The 27,438-nt window shown below is 38.5% G+C and overlaps 1 protein-coding gene across 1 annotated transcript in view; it reads right to left on the bottom strand.

Moving 5' to 3' along the window:
* Positions 1 to 21,678, bottom strand: part of HMCN2 (hemicentin 2) — a 185,863-nt gene extending 164,185 nt beyond the window's left edge. The window contains 3 exon segments of the mRNA XM_051980197.1: positions 975 to 1,133; positions 1,867 to 1,937; positions 21,154 to 21,678. Of these exon segments, the coding sequence (XP_051836157.1) occupies positions 975 to 1,133; positions 1,867 to 1,937; positions 21,154 to 21,418 (495 nt within the window). The 5' untranslated portion in view covers positions 21,419 to 21,678.
* Positions 21,679 to 27,438: the final 5,760 nt, after the last annotated feature.

Here is a 27,438-nt window from a genome sequence, read left to right as displayed (position 1 = left end):
TTTGTTTCTTTTTATTTTGAGGTGTAGAAAGAAGAAGGGGAAAAATCTTAAAAGCTATGCCTGAAAACCTGGGATATGCCTCAGGAGGAAGACAAAATTGGATTTAGAGAGTTGAGGAGAGATTCAAACCAACTGGCAGAACTAGTAGTATAGTAGTAACCAATGCCAGCCTCTGAATCTGGTCCACACAGTTCTGTGATTTAAATAATCTATACCTATAGACTCCTCCCTTCTACTTCAAGAAAACTGGCCTCTCATCCTTATTTTTGGTGCAAAAAGTTCCTGTTCTCATGGCTATTTCTGTAAGCAACTATTACTCCATTCTCCCTCCCCAAGCTCTAGAGATGAGTTAAAGAGGTGCAGGAAGTTCACAATGGAAAGCCCATAATGTTCTTGGGCACCTGACAGCAGAGATGCACTGAACAAGCCTTCACACAAGACAGTTACAGCCCCTTCCAGATGGGAGCAACTCCCTTCTCACTCGCCTCCTCAGAAAAAAAAATCCCACAACTCAACACTTCCAAACATTGAGACAATGGGAAAAATAACTCGTGAGCCATATGAAGAAAACCAGTCTGGATGCCAGGAAAATGATGGATTGCATAAGCTTTGACAGGGTGTAAAAGGAGTAGGGGTAATATGGTATTTATCAAAAAATAACTCCATGTGGAGAGAGTTGCAAGCCCCAGCCTCAGCAGGCTTGGGGCCCAGGAGGATGAGAACACACTTGGAAGTGAGCAGGTTAGCTTCAGACTTGTGGGCTCACAACTCTTGGCCAGCTGGGGCCCCCAGACTGTCGAAGAAAAGGCACCGGCTTCAAGCCTGTTTTTCTCTCATTACTCTAGAATACTTGCATCCATCCACAGCTAACAGGCACCTAGCTTCCCACTGGGGTCAGGAAGCTCCCATTTCTCCATGGCTCTGTCCTTCCCAGTCCTTTCAACTCTCCAGAAGAGGGACAGCCTGGTGCTCACCTGAGACTGTTTGAGCTGGAGAAGTCGCAACAGCTCCGGCTTCCGATGGTAATCCTTGGCCCGGGCATCCGAAAATACATAGATGAAAGAGCTGGGGTTCGAGATTTCCACTGCTGCCTTGATGGCACCAACACTCATCTCTGGACAATCACCTCCACCCTGTAACCCAGCTGAGCATTAGAATAGTGTTCCCTAATCTTTTTCAGTCTAGGAAACATGAAGTAAGTTTATAAGAAGAACAAATGAGTCCTCTCAAACTCTCCTTGTTCATGTAGCATTTCAAGGGCCCAACCAAACATTTGTCTCTACATTCAGGTCTTCCTCAATTATAATAAATTTCACAAGCAAAGACATACCACCTTCCCCATCTTCTTTTTTCCTCTCCCCCCCCGCAATTATCTCTTGTCTCTGTCTTCAGCAAAAACAAACTGAGGGGAATCATTGAACCCAGAACATCGAATACACAAAATGTGTCCTCACTCCTATTTATTTCAGTGGTGGAGGACTAAAATGTGAGCCACTACATATAATAACTGATTTTTTTTCATTATCTTGGTTAATTTTGCTAAACTATTTTTCTTTTTTTATTTTTTGTGAGGGATAACTATAGGGAAAGTGAGAAGGAATACATTCAGAAATGCAGATGACATAAATGTCCCAGTAAAAAATTATTAGGAAAAAAAATATGCTTACCTGAGTAACATAACCATCTCGATTCACAGTGTGAAAGAATCTTCACCCCACCCAAAACTCTTAGAAGATGACGGAATAGGACATCAGGATGTTCTAGTCTCCCATGATTGACAAGAGATAGGCAGGATAGAAGGAGAGGGATAAAAATTGCTTTGGAATAAAATTTGTCCCTGAGACATAGCCTAGAGAACAACCTCACCTGTACATAGAGTTCCCTCAGTTCCCGCTGGAACACGGCAGGATCCGATGTGAGAGTCACTGGTCCAATATCTGTCAACGAGACCAAGACAAACTGGGACCTCTCTCATAACATCAGAAGGGTCCTGTTCCAGAGATGCAGAGGAGAGTGGTTTCCCATTCTATTTATTCTTCTCCAGGGAGATGGAGAGGGAAATATCAACTCTCTAAGCTTTAGAATCCTCTTGGGTTGTTACTGTCTCTAGGAACAAATACATAACTCTTGTCTGGCATATGTAAAGCCCTTCATATCCAAGCTCCAACCTATCTTGCCAGGCTTATCACACATAAATAACTTTCATGCATTCTATGGTAGGACACATCTTTCAACTCCCATTTCTCTATTTTTTTGCACAGAAATTCCCTCCTCATCTCCTCCTTTTAGATTCAAATCAAGTCTACCCTCTACAAAGATTCTGTTCATCCCAACTGCCACAGTATCCCTCCTTCTGTTGCCACAACCAATAATTTTGTATTTACTTTGTATATATTTTAATATATTTACATGTGTAGCCTCTCCTGATAGAATGTAAATTACTTGAGGTCAGAGATTCATATTTTTCTATTCCTCAATAGTATTTTTATTTTTCCAATTAAATGTAATGATAGTTTTCAACATTCATTTTTCTGAGATTCTGAGTTCCATTTTTTCCTTCCTCCCTCCCTTATCTCCCCCTTCCCAAGACAGCAAGAAATCTAATATAAATTATGCGTGTACAATCATTTTAAACATAATTCCATATTTGTCATGTTGTAAAAGAAAAATCCCAATAAAACTGAAAAAATCATGAGAACTAAAAAGCAAACCAAAAAAAAGGTGAAAATAGTATGCTTTTATTGACATTTAGTCTCCATACCTCCCTCAGGAACTCTTTTTTATTTTTGGCTTTGTATTCTCTAAACCTGCAATTTTCTAGCTACTTAACAAATGAATTGATTGTTTGGGATAGCTTGGTGGTTCAGAGTCTGGAGGCAGGAAGACCTGAATTTAAATCTGGCCTCAGACATTTATATTCATTTCAACTCTGGGCAAAAAGTTTGACTGCTGTTTGCTTCAGTTCCTTTATCTGTAAATAAAAATAAAAGAAGTTTGTCTGCTGTTTGCCTCAGTTTCCCCATCTATAAATAAAAATAAAAAGAGTGGCTATCTCCCAGAGTTATTGTGAGGATCAAATGTGACATTTAGTATCTGGCACATAGTGGACACTATATAAATGTTAGCTGTTATTATAGTCATTGTGGTTATTGTTGCTGTTATTATTATAGCTATTATTATTATTTGTTGTTGTATATGCTTTTCCTGAACCAAGATGGAGGAGAAAGACAAGATGGTTGTAGAAGAAAGAGCTCTGGATTTGGAAGCAAAGGTTCTAAGTTCAAATTTCAGCTATTCTACTTCCTATTTGTGAGAACTTGGCAAGTCACTTTATATATCCTGTCTCAGTTTCCTCAGCTAGAAAATGGGAATGATAATTCTTGTGTTATCTACTTAACCCAGTCCTGTTAGGAGAAAAAAATCCCATTGTGAACCTTAAAATCCTATACAAATATGAATTACTATATAATTCACAGCTTAATTATATATTTATTTTGTACCATTCAGTATATGTGAATCTTTTCCCCTAACTCAATTATAAGTTTCTTGGAAATTTCACTAATCTTTTTCAGGGCAAGGACCATGACTCTCTCATTTTTGTAACTCTTCCTTCCCTCCCACATGGTCTTGTACATTTTTGCACTTTAGGATTTGCAAAACACTATTCTGAAGGAGGTGCTACAAGCATTGTCAATCTCCACCTTCCCCTTTGTGAGTGAGGAAACTAAGGCCCCAAAAGCTGGAGTGACCTGCCCAGGTTAATACAGCCTAATAAATATAAGAGGTAAGACTGAAACCCAGGTCTCCTTGACTATAAGTAGAATATTTACTAGTTTATGCTATGTCACAAGCATTCAAGACATTGTTATTGAATGAAAAAGTAAATAAATGAATAATTGAATGAGTGCTCATCGAATACCAAGTTGAACTAAATCTGAGAAAATAATAAAGGAGTTTGTCCCATTTCTTGTGAGCCTCATTCAATCTGATCCTCACTAAGCCTTTCCCCCCCAGCCAGTTTTAGGAAGTGAAAGGAGAGAATCCTTCCTTCCTTGTTTCTTGCTCACTGAGAAAAACCCTCTGAGGCAACTTTCTCCTTCTCTCTGTTTCCAGCCATAAACCTGTTCTGAAGAAAAGGTATCATATTCAGACCTGGCAAGCACTTCTGTCTAAAAAGGGAAGTAGCTATGTAATGTCAGGACTAGCTCACTGTAGGATCTCCTTGATCTTAAATGAGGAGTGAAGAGATGGGACTCATATGGATGGTCAAATATGGAGTCCATTTATTCCAAATTCTCTCAACCTTTTATACTCTAATATTCTTACATAATTATAGCCCTCTGAGCATGCACTAACTTACATACTGCTTACCATACTGCCATGCGGGACCACATAAACAACTGGCTATTGTGTGCAAATGTCTCTTTGCCACAGTGTAACTGTGCTTTAATTACAACACAGGTTTCCATGTCCCCTGACATCTCAGGAAGACTGAGAGCCCCTAGAGAGGGATGGGGAGCTGAACCAGACACTTTCAGCAGGGTTCCTTTTACTGGACTAAAGGGTTTTACACCTCATCCAGGGTTCCCCACTATCTGTGGCCCTCTACAGAGGTGGATATGGTGTTTCCTCAGGCAGCACGGTCTAAGGGTGAACTACAGTGGCAGGAACTTGACTGCCACCACTACCTATTCCCTTTGTTAGTCAGCCAATAAGCACTTTTTTTCCCCCTGAGACAATTGGGGTTAAGTGACTTGCCCGGGGTCACAGCCAGGAAGTATTAAGTGTCTGCTATCAAATTTGAACTCAGGTCCTCTTGACTTCAGAGCTAGTGCTCTATCCACTGCACCACCTAGTTGCTCCTCACTAAGCACTTTTTAAGCTTCTATTTTGTACCAAGCATTGTGCTAAGGAATGAGGATCCTCCCCCCCCACCAAAAAAAAAGGCAAAAAGCAGTCTTTGCCCTCAAGGAGCACATGAGGCCAGCCATCAGGTTTTTCCTTCCCTCTCTCCATTCACAAGGAGAATACCAGCTCATAAAATTACACAAAATGTTGGGAATCTGTCCCAAACTCCTTCCCAACATACACATATACACCCACCTATCCCAACTCTGCTATATATGCCTGTCACACCTCTCTGCACTATGTTGACATGGAGGCAATTTTAGTAATTTCAAGTAAAGGAGGGTGAGCAAGGACGAGACTGAAATTAAAGAGATAGCATAGTGCAATAGAATTCATGCTGGATTTGGTATCATAGAGCTCTGATTTAAATCCTGTCTCAGCCATGTATTGGGTAGATGATCTTGGGCAAGTCACATGCTTACTCATTCTGAGTTTCTTCATCTACAGAATGAGAAGGTGGAACTAGATGACCTCTAAGGTTTCCTCCACCTTTAAGGCAAAGATGTACTTTGAGTTCTTCTTTACCCTGGGTCACATGTCATGTATGTCATGAAATTAATTCCACACTTCAGGGAATTGCCTTTTTCCTCAATGGTGGAGTTACTTTAGCTGTAATTAAACCAACTAAAGATCATGCCTTTTTCTATTTTTGGAGGTAACCAGAGTTTACCCAGAATCATAGAACTATTGTGCAACTGAGATCATATTTGAATTCAGGTCCTCCTGCTTCCAGAGCCTGGTGCTCTATCCACTGTGGAACTTAGTTGCCCCACACCTTTATCTTAAAGTTCAAGATAGATGAGCCTACAAAACCAATCAACTTGAACCATTCTTGACAATGCATGGTCATGAATTGTAACATTGTGGCATAGTAGCTAGGACGAGTTGGAAAACTTCAGTTCAAATCCTGCCTCAGACATACAAGCTGTGTGATTCTGATTTGGGGGAGGGAAAGAGGAAGATTATTTATATAGGACCTACTCTGTGACAGTTACTGTGCTAAGCATTTTACAAAGATTATCTCAAGTGATTTGACTTTTCTGGGTCTCAGTTTCCTTATCTGTTAAGGACAGAAACTAGGTTCAGTGATCTCTCAGGTTCCTTTCAGCCCTAAATCAGTGATCCTTTGAAGCAGATTTTAAAATGGCATAAGTGTTCTAGAGTCAATGAGTCAGTCAATAAACACATAATAAGAACATGCTGTGTACAGGGAAAGTATATGTCATGGAAAACAGAGATGACAGAGGCTTAAAGGAGTAATCTGTTCAAACTCTTCATTTTATCTATAAGGAACCTAAGGCCCATTGAGATGACTTGCCCAAGAAAGAAGTAAGAAAGAGGGGGAGAGGAGGAAAGAGAAGAGGTGAAAGAGGGAGAGAGAGAGAGAGAGACAGAGAGACAGAGAGACAGAGAGACAGAGACAGAGAAGAAGAAGAAGAAGAAGAGTAGAAGAAGAAGAAGAAGAAGAAGAAGAAGAAGAAGAAGAAGAAGAAGAAGAAGTAGAAGAAGAAGAAAAAGGAGGAGTAGAAGGAGGAGGAAGAGAAGGAGGAAGAAAAGGAGGAAAAGGAGGTGGAAGAGGAAGAGGAGGAGGAGGAGAAAGAGGAGGAAATGAAGGAACAGAGGAAAGGAAGGAAGGAAGAAGGAAGGGAGGGAAGAAGGAAGGAAAGAAGGAATGGAGAAAGAAAAGAAGGAAGGAAGGAAGGGAGAAAGAAAAGAAGGAAAAGAAAGAAATGAGGGAAGAGAAAGGAGGGAGGAAGAGAGAGAAAGAAAGTGACAAAAAAGAGAAGAAGAAAGAAACAAAGGAATGAAGGGATAGAAGAGAGAGAAGGAAAGAAAAAGAAAGAAAGAAAGAGAAACAAAGAAAGGAAGGGATAGAAGAAGAAGAAAGAAGGAAAGAAAAAGAAAGAAAGAAAGAAAGAAAGAAAGAAAGAAAGAAAGAAAGAAAGAAAGAAAGAAAGAAAAGAAAGAAAGAAAGAAAGAAAGAAAAGAAGGAAGGAAGGAAGGAAGGAAGGAAGGAAGGAAGGAAGGAAGGAAGGAAGGAAGGAAGGAAGGAAAAGAAAGAGAGGGACAGAGACAGAGACAGAGGGAGAGAGAGAGGGAAAGAGGGAGGGAAGGAGGGAGAAAGAGAAAAAGAGAGAATCCAGTCCTTTAATGCCAGTCTCAGCATTCTTTCTACCAGACTATATGGGTATGCATCCCATTTCAATAAGTCTTCCCACCACTCTCCAGACAGCTGATTCAATATAGATGATGGTCCTTATTTTTAATCAATGCTAGCACATTGGCTCCATTTGTTTTGCTGAGTGCCTGACCCATGGTCATTACTCAGGGAGAAAGGGCCAGAGATAGTAATTTATGCCATGATGTTCCTAGCAACAGAAGACATTTTCATCAGCAGGAGTTAGAGCAAGACACTTACAAATATGAATTCTTCCCTTGCTGTGTTCAGCCAATATTATTCAGAACAGAAATTCCCCCAGACAGCATATTAGGTTTTAGATTTGATAAGCATTTATTAAGCACCTACTATGTGTCAAGCACAGCACTAAGTACTTGATAAATATCTCATTTGATCTTCACAACACTGGGAGGAAAGGATGTATGTACTATTATAGTTTCCATTTTGCAGATTAGAAACCTGAAGAAAATAGAAGTTAAGTGTCTTGTCTATGGTGGCTTAGCCAGTGTGTGTCTGAAGTTCAATTTGAACCCAATTTAATTCCAAGTGCAGAACTCCATCCTGGGTGCCTTGGTATATAAAGGGATACAGCATTCTTTCCATACAAAGAAGATGCTTCCCTATTAATGCACTGTCTATGGGCCATACCACATTAGGGGTGTTTTCTCAGTGGTAAAGACAGAATTGCATCAAACCACCTATATTACCTTTTCTGCTCCCCCAGAGGCTGGCTAGAGTTTGGGGAGAAATATGGGGCCAAAAAACAGTATGAACCTTACTTGTCCATGATCAACAGCATGCTGTATCCTTAACCTTGGTCCCCTTATTACTTTAATCTAATAGAAAACTGTTTACTGACCACACAGACATATTTTCTACATCCCCTAAGAGCAAGGCACAGAGCTGGATTCCAGGAAATCACATCACTACATAGAATTGCTCCCTGGATATATGAATTGGATTTCCCAGAGAATAGTAGAAATTTCAAAGACACTGAGCCCAGGTGCTTATCAAAACCCAGACATCTGCTGGCAAATTCCCAGCAAAACACTCCCCAAGCCACTTGGCATGCCAAGTAGACAGCTTCTGTGGGGGCCAAGGCTCATGGGAGCCCTCCTCTTATGGGAAGCATGTATTTATGAGCTTTCTTATAATCTGCTTTAAAACTCACATTAGGATCACCGATTCAAAGCTGAAAGGGACCTGCCAGAACTCCAGGTTTGAGACCATCATATTCTCTGACCCTCCCTCACCCCATACAGTAATCCAGCCAGTTATTCCCAATACAGCTCAATCCAACCCCAATAAAAAAAAATGATAAGCAAGTCACTTATTTCCTCTGGGCCTTTGTTTCTTCATATATAAAATGAGTGGTTGAAGGAGATGATGATTAAGATTCCTTCCTGCTCTGAAACAATAAAAGCAGAATTTATTAAGCATCTACTATGTAGCAGGCACTGTGTTAGACACTGGGAATACAAAAACAAAAGTAAAATGTTCCCTGCCCTCATAGAGTTTGCATTCTATGGAATTGGAGGGAGAAAAAATACATTTATAAGCAAACATAAAAATAAATATACAAGCATAACATAATTTGGTGGTGGATTTCTGCCCAATGTGTTTTAGTCAGACAGGTCTGGATAAAAGTGGATTCCTCCTTTTGCCTAGATTACCCTAGATAGACTGATATGGATATAAAGAAGTCTCTTTGGCCAATACTGAGTAATCAGAGACAAATCTCCTAGACTCATTAGAAAAAGCTCACCCCTCATTATAATATTCACTCTCATTACTTGTTAACCAATCAGAGTTGATTGCCACCCTCAGGAACACTCACTCTTCCAAGGGCATATAAGCATTGAGTGAGTTCCATGAGTAGTATCTGGCACTGACTCCTTTTATTAATTATCTGCTAGTATGATTAATAAAATGATCAGTTATCCTGAAACTCTCTCTCAAACTTTTTGTCATATTGGTAACTGATTGGATATCGGAAGGGAGAGGGATAAATGACTCTCAAGGATGACCCAGTGATTGTAAACCTGAGTGACAAGAAGGTAAAGAAATTCAGATCAGAAAAAGGGTGAGATTGAGGGTAAATAGAATGAACTCCATTTAGGAATTGAGATGTATACCTTCTATCACTATGCTTTTGTTCAGGTTGTTCTTCACATCTCTAATGTAACCCATCCTCCCCTTCACTTATCAGGATTCCTAATTTTCTTCAAAATTCAGATAGTACAAAATGTTTGTGATGGAAGATTAGAGCTCAGAAGAGAATCTAAAGCCGATTACATAGGACTGGGAGCTTTTCCATAAGAAATAATATTTAAACCATGAGAGATGATTAGATCACTAATAGAGTAAGGAGAGAGAAAAGAATGTGGACTAAGACTAAAATCCGCACCCCTAGAGAATGGGATATAGAAAAAGATGCAGGAAAGGAGACAGAAAATCAGCAGTTAGATAGTAAAAAGAAAACCTGGAAAAAGCAATGTCACAAAAACCTAGAAGAAAGCATAGACAAAAATGCTGTAGATGATTCGTGGTTGGTCAAAAAAGATAAGGAATGAGAAAAGGCCATGAGGTATAGTGATGAAAAAATCAGTGGCAAATTGGCAGTAAGAACAAAAATTGAGAAGAGTCAATGGTGGAAATCCTGTTGTGGAGCTATAAATTTTTTCAATTATTGTGTAAAGCAATTTGGGATTATGAGAAGAAAGTGACTGAAATGTCCATGATCCACAGCTAGATCTATGCCCCAAAAAGTTAATGACAAAAACTAAGAACTTATATAGCAGTATTTTTTGTAGCAGCAAAGAATTGGAAACAAAATGGATACTCGCTAATTAGAAAACAGCCAAACATGAATGAAATCCATAAAGTACAATATTACTGTATTGTAAGAAATGATGAATACAGAGAAACATGGAAACATTTGTGTGAAATCATGCAGAGTGAAAAAAGCAGAACCAGGAAAATAATAATATAGATAATTCCAAAAGATTCATGATGAAAAATTCACATTCAAAGAAAGAATCATGGAGTCTAAATACAGATTAAGACATATTTTTCACTTTGTGTTTTTCTCTTCTCATGATTTTCCCCTTTTGTTCTGATTCTACTTTTATAATATGAATAATGTGGAAATATGTCTGACATGAGTGTATCTATATAACCTATATCAGATTGCTTGCTTTCTTGGGGAGAAGAGAGATGGGAGGACAAAAAATTTGGAATATTTTCCCCAAAAAAAATGAATGTTGAAAACTATCTTTACATGTAATTGGGAAAAAATTAAAACCATTAAGAGAAAAAAAAGAGACATAAGAAACTATCTGCTCTTGTTTTTGGAGTGGTAGGAGATTCTCATATGAAACACTGAACTACACTGCATATTTTTCAATAGTTTGGTTAGTTTGCTACACTATTTCCATTCCTTTCTTCTTTAATCTTTATTTTTAAAAATGGCTCTCTGGAAGGAAGAGGAGGAAAAGTATATTAGCTAATGTAGTGATGTAAAAAAAAAAAAGAGATTTCAATAAAACTTTATATTTAAATTTTAAAAAGCACTGTTAAGAGAGACCATGGATAAATTTAAAAAGCAGTTGTGGTTGAGTGATGAGATAGCAAGCCAAATAGAGAAGAGAGGAAGTACAAGTAATGAGAATAAACAGCTTGCTTAGAATTTTGGCTATGAAAGAGAGGAGGGACCTAGAATGACAGTTTCTGGAGATGATCAAATCAAGTGAGGTGTCATAGGCATGTTTTTAGACAGTAGAGAAGGAACTAAAAGAGAGGGAAAGATTTGCAGGAGTCGGGGAATGATTTGTGGAGACAATCTGCTGAATGAGAGGGAAGGAAATGGCATCAAATATACATACATGTAGAGGTATAAACCTATGACAATAATGCTAACTGAGAATTATGGAAGTCATGGTAGAATGGAAACCCAGGGGAACTAAAAGCCCTTTGACCCTTATTGTTTTTCATACATAATATTCCATTTCCCATTTCCATGTCTTTGTACTGGTTGTGCCCCAGAGGTCAACAATGTACCTCCTTCTCAACTTCATCTTTTAGAGTTACTAGTTTTCAAAAAAAAAAAAAAAAGAACTACTAGTTTCTTCAAAGCTTAGTTCCAATACCATCTTTGGAATCCAGATAAAGCCCTTCACAACCCCCTCCCATTCCACAATCCTCACTATCCAAAAATTATCTTGAATTTACTCTGTGTGTTTGTGTGTGTGTGTGTGTGTGTGTGTGTGTGTACACATATATTGCTTCCTCTTATAGAATATAAGCCCCTTGAGGATAGGGAATGCTTCATTTTTAACTTTTTATCACTCCTTGCAGATTCTTACACAAACATAAGATGTTCCTGACGTCTCATTTCAAGCACAAGAAGACACAGTTCAGATCCAGGAGTCACTGGGGGGGGGGGGAGCGGTGGCGGGGAGGGCTACCTTAGAGTATACAGAATAAAATGTATATATTCCTTCTTTACTCCTCATTTCCTCACCAATAAAAGCATTCTGAAAATCTCCTATCTCACCCACCACAAAGAGGGGGAGGAAGAAGAAGAAGAAAGAAGGAAGAAAAAGAAGGAGAAGGAAGAGGACGAGGAGGAGGAGGAAAAGGAAAAAGAAGAGAGAAAACAAAGAAGCAAGAGAGAAAAATGAGAGGGAGAGAAAGAATGAAAGAGGGAGAGAGAAGGAAGAAAGGAGAATGAGGGAGAGAGAGGAAAGAGAGAAAAAGAAAAGGAGAAAAAGGAGAGAAATAGAGAAATGGAGGGAGGAAGAGGGAAAGAGGGAGAGAGAGAGAGAGAGAGAGAGAGAGAGAGAGAGAGAGAGAGAGAGAGAGAGAGAGATCTGCTGTAACACAGTCCTTTAGTGAAGGTCTTATCTCTATGAGCCAGACACAGCTCCTTGTTTGCCTGTCTTTTTATGTTAGCACAATGACTAGTATCTGTACCTGGCACTTTGCTGGAATCAGCACAGATTTCTGAATCTAAATGGAGACTTGTATCCTGAGATTGAGCAGAAGAGTTGGATTTTCTCCTAACATGAAGGATTGATTTTCTCCCATCTTTATTTTATTATGGGAGACTAGTTAATAGCAATGTCACTCAAAGGGTTTCCAAAAAGCCCATCAACACCATCCGCTGCTATTCCCCTCACACTCACATATCCCACATACACATGCATGGGGCACTTTCTGTTCTGAAGCTTCCTATAACTCTTTGGCAAGCAGTAAGAATTGATTGCTTACTCGTACAGAATCCTAAACTGAATATTCTGCAGAGGGGAAGAGGAAGGAAGGGAAGGATAAAAAAAGGAATAGGAATGTCTCCCTTCTCAGGACACTTAGCAGTCCAGGAAAGGAGACAGGATACTAGCATGAAAATAACTAAAGGAGATAATTACTATTCCTTTTCATAGGCTGTGTTTCTATTTCTCACCACCCATTTTCTTGTAATTCACTCCCTTCTCATTTCTTCCCCTTAGAATTCTGGGCTTCCTTAAAGACTCAGATTAGATTCTACCTCTTATAGATGCCTTTTTCAACCCCTGCCTTCCCTTTCCTTATCTATTTACATTTTACCTGTTTTTATTAGTTATTTAGATATTGTATCCTTTGCAGTTAACATGTAAGCTCCTTCAATTAGTCAACATTCAAATGCCTACTATGTACTAGACATTGCAGTGGCTTCTAGAGACACAAAAAGAAAAATAAAATCATCCCTTCTTTCAAGGAGCTTACATTTTCTGGGAGAAATATATGAATAAATACAACATATAATACAAAGCAAATTTGTATTGCTCATTTATTTGTACTGATCATTTGGGATGCTAGTGGGAGGCACTGGTAGTAAGGAGATAGGGGTCAAAAAAGACTTCATGTTGGAAGTATTCTTTGCTCTAAGCTCTAAAGAAAGCCAACAGTTCTAAGAGGCAGACATGGTAGGAAGATTGAAAACCAAATATAGGGAACAGCCTAGGATAAAACCATAGAGATGAGAGATGAACTGGCAAGTATACATAACTATGTGAAGCTAGTTTGGTTACATACCAAAGAATGCATACAAGGGAGTAGGATGTAATAAGCTCCAAAAAATAGGTAGGGACCAATTTGTAAAGAGATCTTCTTTAAACAGAGGTTGAATAACTCATTGAGCAGAGAGAGTGAAAACTATGCTCTGGAGGTGTTTAGAAGATGGATTGCAAAGGAGAGAAAATGGTTTGCTTGTTTACTTGTTTTGTTTTGTCCTTATACCTTTATTACATAGTAACTTTTATATGGTTGCTTAATAAATGTTGGTTTAATTGAAGTGATTTGAATCACAACATTTTCCAAAAGTATGTTATATATAGCATCCAAAGCAATGGTCATAAAAAATCACCATCACTCATCCTGATCAGGGAAAGGATGAAGTCCTATACTTGTGGAACCAGAAAACCAAGCCCTTCTGAGCCAACAGTGGTGGCTCCTAGGCAATCAACAAAGAAAAGTTGATAGAGACACTGGCCACATATGTGGTCCCACACTTTGCCTACCATTACTGTGTCCCATCCCGCCACAGGCTAGACCCAGGAAGATCCAGACCCCTGTTCTCCTTGGAGTAAGCTATCAAGGCTATCCACCATGAATTGAAAGAGGTGCCAGAATGAACCCCGGGGAAATCTTGAGAGATATATCTCTTTCTAAGGGGCCAGGACTCAGAAAGACCAATACTCATGAGGGAGCTCAAATTTCCAAAAAACTCTGGCTGAAAGAACATTGGACTGGGTCAGGAAAAGGTAGCCTCTCTCTAGCATCTCATAAGTCTTCCCCTACATAGAGAGGCATAGCAATATCAGATAATACTAAAAGGCAGAAAGGTTTCTTAAGTGTTGGGGAAAGTATAATATCTACAATTTCTCTAATGACAACTGTTCAGAATATATACACAAGCAGGGCAGCTAGGTGATGCAGTGGATAGAGCATTAGCCCTGAAGTCAGGAGGACCTGAGTTCAAATCTGGTCTCAGACAGTTCGTACTTCTTAACTGTGTGACCCTGGGCAAGTCACTTAACACCAATTGCCTCAGCAAAAAAGAAATAAATACATACATACACGAGTTCTTTGAAATTTGAAATACTGAAATACACCAAAGCTTATGACACTCCAAAATGAGATTTAATGTATTAAACATACTATATTACAAGTCACAAATTAAAATAAGAAACCATACAAACAATGATTTTCAATCTATAAACATGTGTGTATAGTCTTTATATCCTCATTTGTAAAAGAAGGGAGTCAGAAACATTCCAAATTATGGAATATAAATGTAACGGAATGCTATTGTGCTATAAGAAATGATGAAAAGGATAATTTTGGAGAAAACTGGGAAGGTTTATATGAATTAGTGAAAAGTGTAGGGGCCAGAACCAGAACAATTTATACAATAACAACATTTTAAAGACAAACATCACAAGAAATAGGAAGAGAAATCCCATTAAAAATAACTGCAGATAATATAAAATGTTGGACAAAGCCAGGAACTATAAGAACACAATTATAAAACATTTTTCACACAAATAAAGTTAGATCTAGACAACTGGAAGAATATCAAGTGCTCAAGGATAATTTGAGCTAATATAATAAAAATGACAATTCTACCTAAATCAATCTACTTATTCGGTGCCTCACCAATCAAACTGCCAAGAAATTACTTTATAGAGTTAGAAAAAATAATAACAAAATTAATCTAAAAAAACAAAAGATCAAGAATTTAAATGATTAATGAAAAATGCAAAGGAAGTTGGCCTAGCTGTACCAGACCTTAAAGTATATTATAAATTGGTGGTCATAAAAATCATTTGGCACTGCTTAGAAATAGAGTAGTAGATCAGTGGAATAGGTTCACAAGACACAATAGTCAATGAATATAGTAATCTTGTATTTGATAAACCCAAAGACTCCAGTTTCTGGTAGAAGAACTCACTATTTGACAGAAGTTGCTCGGAAAACTGGAAAATAATATGACAGAAAGTAGGTATTGAGCAATTCCTAACACTATACCAACATAAGATCAAAATGAGTTCATTTTAGTCAAAAAGGATGATACCATAAGTAAATTAGGAAAACAAGGTTTGTGGAGGAGATTAGGAGAACTCAAATTTGTGGAGAAGGAAGAAATTTATGGTCAAAGAAGAACTAGAGAACATTATGAAATGCAAAATGGAGATTTTGATTACACTAAATTAAAAAGGGGTTATACAAACAAAATCAATGCAGCCAAGATTAGAGGGGAAACAGAAAGCTGGGGGGAAATTTTATATCCAGTGTTTTTGATAAAAACCTCATTTCTAAAATATAGAGACTGACTCAAATTTACAAGAATATAAGCCATGATCAAAGGATATGAACAATTTTCAAATGATGAATTAGTCATTTCTAATCATATGAAAAAATGTTTTAAATCACTATTGATAAGAGAAATGCAAATTAAGACAACACTGAGGTACCATTTCACATCTCTCAGATTGACTAAAATGACAGGAAAAGATAATGATAAATGTTGGAAGGGATATGGGAAAACTGGAACAACAATACATTGTTGGTAGAGTTGTGAATTGATCTGAACATTCTAGAGAGCAATTTGGAACTGTGCCCAAAGTGCTATAAAACTTTTTTTAATATGCCCTTTGATCCAGCAGTTTTTCTACTGAGTCTACTGAGATCAAATCTAAGAGATCATAAAAAAGAGAAAAGGACCCACATGTGCAAAAATATTTGTAGCAGCCCTCTTTATAGTAGCAAGGAATTGGAAATTGTGTGGATGCCCATCAGTTGGGGAATGGCTGAATAAGTGATGGTATATGAGTGTAATGGAATGTTATTGTTATATACAGGGGTCCTCAAACTACGGCCTGCGGGCCAGATGCAGCAGCTGAGGACGTTTATCCCCCTCACCCAGGGCTATGAAGTTTCTTTATTTAAAGGTTCACAAAACAAAGTTTTTGTTTTTACTATAGTCTGGCCCTCCAACAGTCTGAGGGACAGTTCACTGTCCCCCTATTTAAAAAGTTTGAGGACCTCTGTAAGAAATGATGAGCAGATTGATTTCAGAAAAACCTGCAAAGACTTGCATGAACTGAGGCTAAATGAAGTGAGTAGAACCAAAAAAATAATCTACATAACAAAAAGAAGATTATGTAATGACCAACAGTGATGACCTTGGTTCTTTTCAACAGTGAAGTGATTCATGGCAATTCAAATAGACTTGTAATAGAAGAGCCATTCTCAACTAGAAAGAGAACCATTAAGACTGAATGTGATTCAAAGCATAGTATTTTCACTTTTATTGTTGTTGTTATTGTTGTTTGCTTGGATTTTTCATTCTTTCTTTCATCTTTAGATCTGATTTTTCTTGTGTAGCATAATGAATATAGAAATATGTTTAGAAGAATTGTATATATTTAACCTATATTGGATTGCTTGCTGTCTATGGGAGAGGGTTGGGGAGAGAAAAATAGAAAATTTTGGAACACAAGGTTTTACAAAGATGAATGTTGAAAACTATCTTTGCATGTATTTGGGGGGAAAGACTATTAAAGACAAACACCTTTGAAATATTTAGGAACTCTGGCCTTGGAACACACTGAATCAGCAGCAGCAGCAGTTTTGTTCATACTCAAATCTGATTTGCAGTCTTAGATGGCAATCTCAGGGTAAAGAGGAATACTAGAACACCAGAGCTTACTATCACAATGCAGCAAGGACTCTTTCACAGTTCCAGAGCAGAAAAGAGTATTTGTGGTTGCTCACAGACCAAAGCACAGGCCAGACGAATAATAAACACCTCTTTATATCATACTTTGGAAGAACTGAAAACTTACAGGTCTCTAGAAGTATCTTTGAAAACAACTGCATAAAACCCTTGAAGTTTGGGACAGTGCTTCCTCCACCCTGGAAGCAGAGCCCTACTTTAACAAGGTGTTAAAAAAAATCAAGAAATAGGCTGGGAAAATGAGCAAACAACAGAAGAAAATTAGAATAGAAAGTTACTATGGTGACAAGGGAGACCAAACACACACACTTAGAAAAATATAACAGAGTCAAAACTCCTACATCCAAAACCTCCAAGAAAAATATTAATTCAAGTAAGACCATGGAAGAGTTCAAGAAAGATTTTTAAAATCAAATAAAACAGATAGAGGGAAAATTGGGAAACAAATGAGAATAATGCAAAAAAATCATGAAAAAGAGCTTGGTAAAGGAGACACACAGAAAAAAAATAACATCTTAAAAAACAAACTAGGCCAAAGAATAAAGGAGGTATAAGAATTCAATGGAGAAAAAAAACTCCTTAAAAATTAGAATTGACCAAAAGGAAAAAGAGGTACAAAAGCTCACTTTAAAAAAAAATTCCTTAAAAATTAGAATTGAACAAATGGAAGCTAATGACTTTATGAGAAATCAAAAAACAAAAAGAGTGAAATAATAGAAGACAACGTGAAATATCTCGTGGGGAAAACAACTGACCTGGAAAACAGATCCAGGAGAGATCATTTTAAAATTATTGGATAACTTAAAAAGTATGATTAAAAAAAAGAGCCTAGACATCATCTTTCAAGAAATTATCATGGAAAACTTCCCTGATATTCTACAACCAGAGAGTAAAATAGAAATGGAAAGAATCTACTAGTCTGCTCCTGAGACCCTGAAATGAAAACTCCCAGGAATATTATAGTTAATTCTATAGTTCTCAGATCAAGGAGAAGCTATTGCAATCAGCCAGAAACAATTCAAGCATCATTTAGTCACTGATAGGATAAGACAAGATTTAGCAGCTCATATGAGAAGAAGAACAAGAACAAGAACAAGGAGAAAAAGAAGTATTTATATACCTTAAGGCTTACAAAGTGATTTATAAATGTCTCATTTTTTTCTTCACAAAAACTCTGGGACATAAGTATTACTATCTATATTTTTCAGCTGAGACTGACTGGGATTAAAGGACTTGCCTAGATCACAGATTTAGGAAGTATCTATAGCTGAACTTGAACTCCTGTTCTCTATCCATTGCACCACCTAGAATAAGACTTCATTTGTTTGGACTAGATGACAGACCTAGAAAAGATGGGTAGAGAATAAAGAGAGGTATTGTTGCTATTCAGTTGTTTCAGTCATGTACAACTCTTTTGTGACCCATTCAAGGATTTCTTGGCAGAGATACTGGAGTGATTTGCCATTTGCTTCCCCAGTTCATTTTACAGACGAAGAAACTGGGACAGAGCTAAGTGATTTGCCCAGCTAGTAAGTTGAAGAACAATTGAGACCAGATTTGAATTCAAGCCCAACACTCTATCCACTGTGCCATCTAATTGCCTGAAAAGAGAGAGATAAGAGATTTTGGCATAAGGAAAATTTTTTCAATAATTAAAGTATCCAAAATTAATAAATCTTTATCACTAGAGGACTTCAAGAAAAAGTTAAAATAACTCTTTCTTGATCAGATTGTTGAGAGAATTCTTATTAAAGAACAATCAACTCAAGAGCCTTTCTAACTCCAAAATTACATGATTCTGTGAAGGAAGTGACCAGAACTCAAGAGTGATTCATGGCATTTAGGGTGGGAAGGATAAGTAAGAGAAAGCAATAGGGCCCAGAGATACTGGAAGAAAGAGTGATGCAGTAGAAAGAATACTGGACATAGAGCCAGAGCTTAGAGTACATGGAAGAGTTCAAATCTCAGGTCACTTCATGTTGCCTTGAACCCCTTCACTTCTCTGGGCCTCAGTTGTAAAATGAAAGGGGTGGATGATATTATCTCTAAGGTCCTTTCAGCTCTATATGCAGGGATAAGGTGGTGATTCTAGCAAAGAAACAATTGAGGAAATAGCAGCTATAAGAAACAGAATGGGAAGTTTTCAAAGCTGAGTCAGCACTCAAAGGGGAAAAAATTCAATGGATGCTTCAAAAAAATTATAGAGAAGTTAACAAGTTACAAAACATTTTCTCCACAACAATCTTGTGAAGCAGATGGCATCAGAACGCCTGCCTTATTTTTTTTTTCAGGTAAGGAAACTGAAAATAAAAACAGTAAATGACTCTCCCACAGTTATATAGCCAAACACAATGATTACAGCAGAGCCAAGCCTTGAACTACAGATAAGCTCTTTTTCTATTAACTGGTATTATTTCTCAGGACATATGGGGAATGGGGCTCAGGGACATGTTGAGAGACTGGGGAAATATGCTAGTGTTTACCACCACCAGAGAAGTCATTGGAAGCCCTGAGGATTCTGTGGGTTTGATGCTTCAGTAGAATTAAATTTCTTGAGTGCTAGAACTGTTTTTGTTTTTAATTTTGTATTCCCCAGTGCCTAGCATGAAGCTTAATAAATGCTTGGTGAATTGAATTAAATTGAATTTATCAGAATACTACTATTGTAGAGATCACTAGGGCAAAAGCTCTGAAATAATGAAACAATACTTAATCTTTGACCTGGCATTAAAGGCATAGATTTAGGAACCTCTGAATTATTTTAACACAACATCCTCATTTTACAGTTAAGAAAACTGAGGCTCACAGTGCTCAAGGGACTTACTCAGAGGCTCACTGGTCAATGTCTAAGGTAGGATTTAAATTTAAATCCAGCATTTCTGTAATACATATTAATATTCTGGACATTACCTTAACTTTCTAATTCAATTGTAAGCAACTTGAAGGCAAGGTTTGTCCCGTTTTTCTTTTTTATTTTTGTATCATTCATGGTGGCTAGCAATGGGCTCAGCACACAGTGAGATCTCACTTGTTAATTAATGGTTAAATGAAAATTCTTCTTAGGCTGAACCAGAAAAATCAAGACAGATACTTTACTAGGTCAGAGACCAAAGTTGAATAATATCTGGATGGGAGCTGAGAACCAGAGGGAAAGGCAGCTATATGAATTAGGAATCTAATTAGCATCAATCATAGAAAAGGAGTTAGAACTGTGTAAGGAGCTATATCTTTCTTCCCTTTATCCCAATATTTTCTCACTTCTTTCCCTGAATCAACCCTGAGTATCTGCTATCTTTCCTTCCTCTTGTTATAGAGGAGCTTGCAAGGGTCAAATACATTTGTATGAAGTAAAGGAAGAGCTACATTTATAGAGCACTTACTATGTACTAGGCGCTGTGCTAGGTGCTTTGCTTACTACGCCACCTAGCTGTCCCCCTAGTACATATTAATGTATATTATATTATGCTACTATGTACACACACACATTTTCAAATACTAGGGATTTACTTGAGCTATATGAACAATCTGGTTTTGCATGAGACTATAGTTGTGAATGGGGTAGAAGATGGATTTTAGATGTGAAAGCTAAGGGTGAGTGCCATCCAGGTCTAGTGGGAAAGTCACCCTTCAAAGTTCCAGTTTTAATCAGATTGCTTGTTATCGTGAGGAGGAGGGATAATAATTTGGAGCACAAAGTCTTACAAAAATGAATGTTGAAAACTATCATCACATGTATTTGGAAAAATAAAATACTGTTGCAAATTAAATAAATAAAGCTCCTCCAGTTTTAGAAAATTATTCCGCAGTCTCAACTATATAGGAAGATGATTTCCTAGCCATCCGGGGGAGCCCCCGTTGATTTTCCATATTAAAGAAAATCAAAGGGGCACAGAAAGTGAGCCCTACAATCTTCCCAGAGGCGGGAGATGGGGGGGGGGGGGGAAGGGGAGGGGTATGCCTAAGTTAGCAGTGAAGAGAACCCAGATCTCTCCTGAGTGCATTCACGGAGCAAAAAGGTTCTGTACCCCGCGCTGTGAGAAAGCGCAAAAGCTCGGAGTGCTGGGTATTGCCAGCGATGCGGGCTGAGGACTCCCTCTGGACTAGGAGGCGCAGGTGAGGAAGGAAGATAAGAGTGTTCTGACAGTACCCGAGCCTTGCTCAGAGCGCACAATCAGGGACCTCTGGTCTTTCCCAGCTAGATTCTCCAGAGTTTGGCTCACTCACACTGAACGAACACAGGGTGACCAGCTTAAAAGGCTTTACCTCGGGGAGGGAGGGGACAGAGTACCTGGATCATGGAAAGGCACCAGCGCATAGTTGGCGATGGCTTTGCTTCGCCCGCTGAGACTTTGCTCCAAGATCCTGGAGGCGCCCTCGACCACCTGTCTCAGATCATCCCACATGGAGCCAGTGACGTCGAAGACGAAAGCCAAGGTGGCATCTCCGGAGGAGGGTAGTACAGGTTCCCCCAGAGGCGGCCCAGCAGACGCTGCGACCACCATTAGCAGCAGCAGCTCCCGCCCTGGGAGCGACAGCGGCGCCCCGGGCGTCATGCCTACGTGGAGAGCGCACACTTGCAGCCGTTCCTGAGGCGAAGCAGAAAAAAGGGGTGCCCTCCTAACACTCTCAGCTTCCTAGTCCCGCACTCTGAGACTGCTCTGATTAGCTCTTCCACCAAGTCCCACCCCTCTAAAAAGACCTCCGGGATGCCCACCCCGAGAAGCGAGCGCACTAGACAGGGCAGCGCGAAACATCAGCAGTCACAGCTCCATCTGCGCCCCTACAAGGCCTCAGCTCGTGCGTGTGGGAAAGGGGCTCGCAGTCTTCGAGTGGGAGCCTGGGGCGGATCCTAAAGCCCACTCTATGCAGGGCCACGAGCCTGCCTCCCGCCCCTCCCCTCGGACTCCCCCCAATCCCCCGTGACTCAAACTTTCCCTTCTCCTAGCGCTCTGCTCTGCTCCTCTCTAGCTGGGGGAGGTTAGGGGAGGACACTGGGCTGACAGCTGAAGGAGAAGCAGCCTCAGCCAAGAAGGCAAGAAATGGGAATTAAGGGGAAGAAGTTCAGAAATGTGGCCGACTGGGCGGGGAGGGGAGTGACAAAGAGGGGAGGAAGGATCGCAGGGGGGACACCTGCATCTCTGCACCCCAAGACAGCTCTCCAGAAGGAGCCTTTAAGATTAAAGACCAAGCACTTTGTTCACACTTTCTTATAATAATTAATAGTTAGCATTTAAATGCAGTTTAGTGCAGTATACAAACGTCTTCAACTCGATTTTCTTCTCTGTGGAATGTAAGATTCTTGAGGGCAGGGACTGTTTTTTTCTTTTGTTTTTGTGCCCTCGGGTCCAGAATAATGCTTTTATATAATAAGTAGTTAATGAATGTTTGTTAGATTAAGTAGCATCTATAAAACAAAGAAAATAAAACACCATCTACTAAACAAGGTTATTGTAAACCTTAAATTGATAAATATTCATTTATGTTGTTAGTCATTTTCTTTTGTTTATTTGCTGAAGTGATTGGGGTTAAGTGACTTGTCCAGAATCATATAGTTAATAAGTATCAAGTGTCTGAAGGCTCAATCTGAACTAAGGTCTCCTGAAGTCCTCTTGACTTCAGTACCAGTGAGCCATATAACTGCTCCGTCATTTTAGCTTTCCAAAATAATCCTTTGGTATAGGTAGTGTAGTTGCTATTATCCCCTACTTAGGGGAAAACTGAGTCTTCCAAAAATGAAGTGACTTGATTTGTTTCCATTCCAATATTGTAGTTCTTTGTGTATGTAGTCTGTATTCCCTACTCATAGAATAGACATCGAAGTGGCACGAGAGATAGAGTGCTCCATCTATAGATGTCTCATCTTTCTGGCTTCAGATCTGACCTCAGACACTTATTAGTTAGCTGTGTGATCCTGGGCAAGTCACTTAACCCTGTTGTCTTCAGTTTCCTCATCTGTAAAATGAATTGGAAGAAGGAAATGGCAAACCACCCCAGTATCTTTGCCAAGAAAACCTCAAAATGGAGCCAGGCAGAGTCAAATACACTGACATGATTGAATAACAACTACATCAAAAGTGAACTCACTGAAGGCAAATACTATCTTATCTAATTATATACAATTTATTTTTAAATGAATATTTTAACTAGGGAAAATATTTAAAATAGCCTTCTTGCTCACATAGCCTTTTTGAAACAGTTCATACATAGAATGAGGATTTAGAGTCAGAGAGTCTTGGTTTCAACTGTCAATCTATTTAACAAGCTTATATGACTGCTCTAGTCACTTCAATTCTTTGAGGTCAATTTCTTACATATAAAGTGAGAGAGCCCATGATTTTTAAAAAATATTTTGATAATTAAGAGACTATCTTATCTAAGCAATGCAAGAAAATCTTGTTAAACACTTATAGACTTCAAATCCTATATTGGACACTGGGAGTGAGACATCCTGTGCCTTCCATGGCCTAGCACAATTTCCAATGCTAGGAAGGCTGCTCAGTTTACCTGTGCAAGTTATCGTTTGTTGAATGGACTAGCTAGGAGGATCAGGGTTAAAGGAAAGAAGGATTGTTTACCTTGGAAAAGAGGTAGCTGGGAAGTGGGGTTGAGGAGGGACAAGATAACTGTCCTCAATTATTTCAACTGCTGTCACATGAGAAAGAAATCCAACTTGCTTTTTTGACCCTAAAGGGCAGAAGCAGCAATGGGGTAGAAGTCACAGTGGCCAATTCAGGCTTGAAGTCTGAAAACTTTCTAACTCTTAGAGTATTCACAAAGTGGAAATAGTTGCCTTGGGAAATAGTGAATTTCATCTCATTGGAGGTCTTCGAGGAGAATTAGAGGATTTGAACTATTGTAGTCCTTTTTCTAATTCTTTTTTCAAGATGAACAAGACAGACAACTCCATCCCTGAGGGTCCTTCCAACTTTGATTCTGTGACTCCCCATCCCATTCGTTCCAAGGAATCTTTTCCCACATTCACTCACAAATGGGTGCCAAGATTTTAATGAGTGAAATCAGGGACTATATGGGTGAAAGAATCCAATATATCTTAGTTTGCTACTCTCAGAGAAAGCCTCTAGTCCTCCTTCCTACCCCTCTAATTCTATAGATAGTCCCTAAGGAAAGAAGAGGAAAGGAAAATAGAAAAGAGCAAACAGTTCCTTGCCACCATCTCCTGACCTTTGGGTAGGAATCTCAACAGTTCCAAACTTTTAGATACCCCTCTCACAAGAAAAATGGGGCTGTGCGCTCTTATCCTGCTATACAAGGAGAAAAGTCCATATTCGGTATTTCAGCGGAGAGGAATTCCACTCCTAGCTCTGCAACTTACTTTACTACTAATAATGATGATTTATTATTTTAAACATTAAGTATTTTGGTTTTACACTATCTCATTCAATCCTCAAAACAACCCAGTGGGGAAGATACTACAGGTATCTCCATTTTGCAGCTGAGGAAACAGGTTCAGGAAGGCCAACTCCATCACTTAATGGCTATGTGGCTATCAAGTGGTAGTAGAAAGATTCAAACTTAATTTTTCCACTAAAAAATAATGTCTTTCTCACCAGGAAAGGAATGAAGTTACTCCCTCTCAGCCTTCATGTCTTTGTAAAAGGAAGTCAGACTTGATACTAGATTTTCTTGCATAGGTAAATCTCTGCACCTATGATCTCTAAGGATCTCCCCAGCCTTAAATCCTATGAGCTCAAAAGAAGCTACTTTAGAATCAAATAAAATAATAGCCTAAAAATACTTTGTTAATGGTAAAAGCTCATCCAACTAGAAAAGATATTATCACTAAGGTAAGAAGCAAGAAAATACTGACAACAGCTCACTTTTATATAGCCATTCGTTTGATGCCCAACATTCTTGAGCAAGGTAATGTTAACATTAATTTCATCTTACAGATAGGCAAACTAAAGCTGGGGGAGGGAGCTACACTACAAATTAGAACTGGATTTATTGTTTTGTTGATTGTCTAGGCTTAAGGAAATGATGAAGAAAATGTTATTAAGGCAATTTAAATTTTAAAAAATGTATCATGTGACTGATGCTAAGTGAAGTGAGTAGAATTTAGAGTATATTATACACAGCAACAACAAGATTATGTGATGATCAACTATGATGAACTTGGCTATTTTCAACGATGAGGTGATTTAAGGCAATTCCAATAGACTTAGATTTATAAGGGAAAGAGTCATCTGCAACTGGAGAGAACCATAGAGACTGAATGTAGCTCAAAGTATTTTCATCCTTTGGTACTGGTGGTAGTGATGGTGGTTTACATAGCTTTTTTCTTTCTTGTTTTTTTTTTTCTTACATTTGATCTGATTTTTCTTGTGGCATGATGAATATGGAAATTTTTAAAGAAATTTCATATGTTTAACTTACATCAGATTGATGTCTTAAGGAAGGGGAAGAAGAGAAGGGAGGGAAAAAAATTTGGAACATAAGGTTTGCAAAGGTGTATATTGAGAGTTATCTTTGCATGTATTTCAAAAAATAAAATACAAATTTTTAAAAATACAATAAAAATATAAAAAATACAATAATAAAATACATGTGGGTGCAACAAGGTGGTACAGTGGTTAGAGAGAATCAACTCTCTAGTCAGAAGGATCTGAGTTCAAATATGACCTCAGACACTTACTATGTGATCCTAGGTAAGTTATTTAATCCTGATTGTCTCCTATAGATATAGATAGATAGATAGATGTGTCCTGTGTTTTCCCCTGAAGAGCCAGTTTTTAAACATTTATTGGCACAATCCTGCATATATTCCTCAAAGGTTTGCCCAACAGAGGTAGAAAATGGCTGCCAGAATTTGAATTTAGGTCCTCTGATTCAATATTTAGTCATTTTTCCCAATTACATCTGATCATGTTCTCTGTTCCATTAGCTAATTAGCAGCCAAGAAAGGTATATTTTAAAGGTTAACAACATCCAGCTAATATATATATATATATATATATATATATATGTATATATATATATATAACCTAGTTAAAGAAAGATGAATAAATTGGAATATCCAGAGAACAACTGAATGGTAAAAGGTCTTGTGTCCATATTAGGTCAGGGCGGATTAATGGTATTGGGGATGTTTAGCCTACAAAAAAAGTATATCTAGGGGTGAGGTATGGGGCAGGTTGGGGGTGGGGGATATGATAGTAAAAGCATTTATTAAGAACCTAAGCCAAGTGCACAACCAGGTCCTTGTGCTAGGAACTGAGGCAACAAATCTTTAAAAGGCTGTTGGTCACATGGAAAAGTGATTCAATTTGTTCTTTTTATTCCCAGAGGAAAGAGAATACTGGATAGACATCATAAAGGGAGAAATTTTGACTTGATGTCATCACAGACTTCCTAACCATTTTAGCTCTCCCTAAATGCAAGGAGTTATCTGGAAAGATAATGAAACTTAAAGCAGAAGTCAGATGACCATTTAAAGGATATGTTATAAGGAATTCCTTCCCAGTATAGGTTTGACTGGATGGATTGTTGATTAAATGCTAGAAAGACTTTTAAGAATATCTAATACAACTTTTTATATCATTTTATAAATAAGAAAGCTGAGGTGCAGAGAAGTTTAGCAACTTGCTTAAAAAAAAAAAAAAGAAAGGCAAAAAAAGACCACACAGATAGTAAAGGGAAGAGCTGAGATCTGAAGTTCGATTCTCTGATTCCAGGGCAGCTAGGTAGTGTGGTGGATAGAGCACTGAGCATGGAGTCAGGAAGACTGGGATTCAAATTTTGCCTCAGACACTGACTAGCTGTGTGATGCTGAATGAGTTGCTTAACCCTGTTTAACCTCTCTGTTTCTTCATCTGTAAAATGACCTGGAAAAGGAAATGGCAAACTGCTCTAGTACTTTTGCCAAGAAAATTCCAAATGGGGTCATGATGAGCTGGACACGAACGGCCACAACAATCTCTGATTGCAGTTCCAGCACTCCTTCCACAATTGAGAGAGGTTCCAATTCTGAAATCCTGTGATTCTAAAAGTAGCACCTCACCCTTTCCCATAGGATGAATGAAAACATAAGTTCCAGAAACTGTATTTACTTTGATTATCCATGTGCTTCCTAAATAGCTGCCTACTAAATTTGTACAGCTATTGATAATAGACTTTTAGTAAAGTCTTCAGTACCAAAAGGCTATATGCCAGCCAATTTATACACATAATGAGATTGCTCATGTGGGCAGCAGCCCACTGGTCACAGACTTATTTATAGAACAACCATAGTGTCCTGTTCCATTATTAGATTTTGTACCTTACATATGGGCTGTCTCATTTCAACCTCACAGCATGGTACAGCAAATTATTCTTTATGCCAAGAAAGATCTGAGGCTTAAAAAAAAAATCTACTAGTTTTTTCCATTGAGTTTAGAATCTCTAATGACTCCTAGCTCAGTGCTCTTCTAAGGATATCATTCTGATCCTGGCTTTGCTAAAATGTCTTCCTATACCTACTCCAGCCCTGTATCTCAGCCCCTGGGCCTCAAGATGTCATATGGAGAATCTGACAAATATGTGTCAGATGTGCTCATGGGAGAGGATCACCAGGTCA

This window comes from Antechinus flavipes, chromosome 2 (genome assembly GCF_016432865.1).
Source record: "Antechinus flavipes isolate AdamAnt ecotype Samford, QLD, Australia chromosome 2, AdamAnt_v2, whole genome shotgun sequence".
NCBI classification, from domain to species: domain Eukaryota; kingdom Metazoa; phylum Chordata; class Mammalia; order Dasyuromorphia; family Dasyuridae; genus Antechinus; species Antechinus flavipes.
Note: the sequence above shows the minus strand (reverse complement) of the source record. Positions and strands in the feature narration are given on the sequence as shown.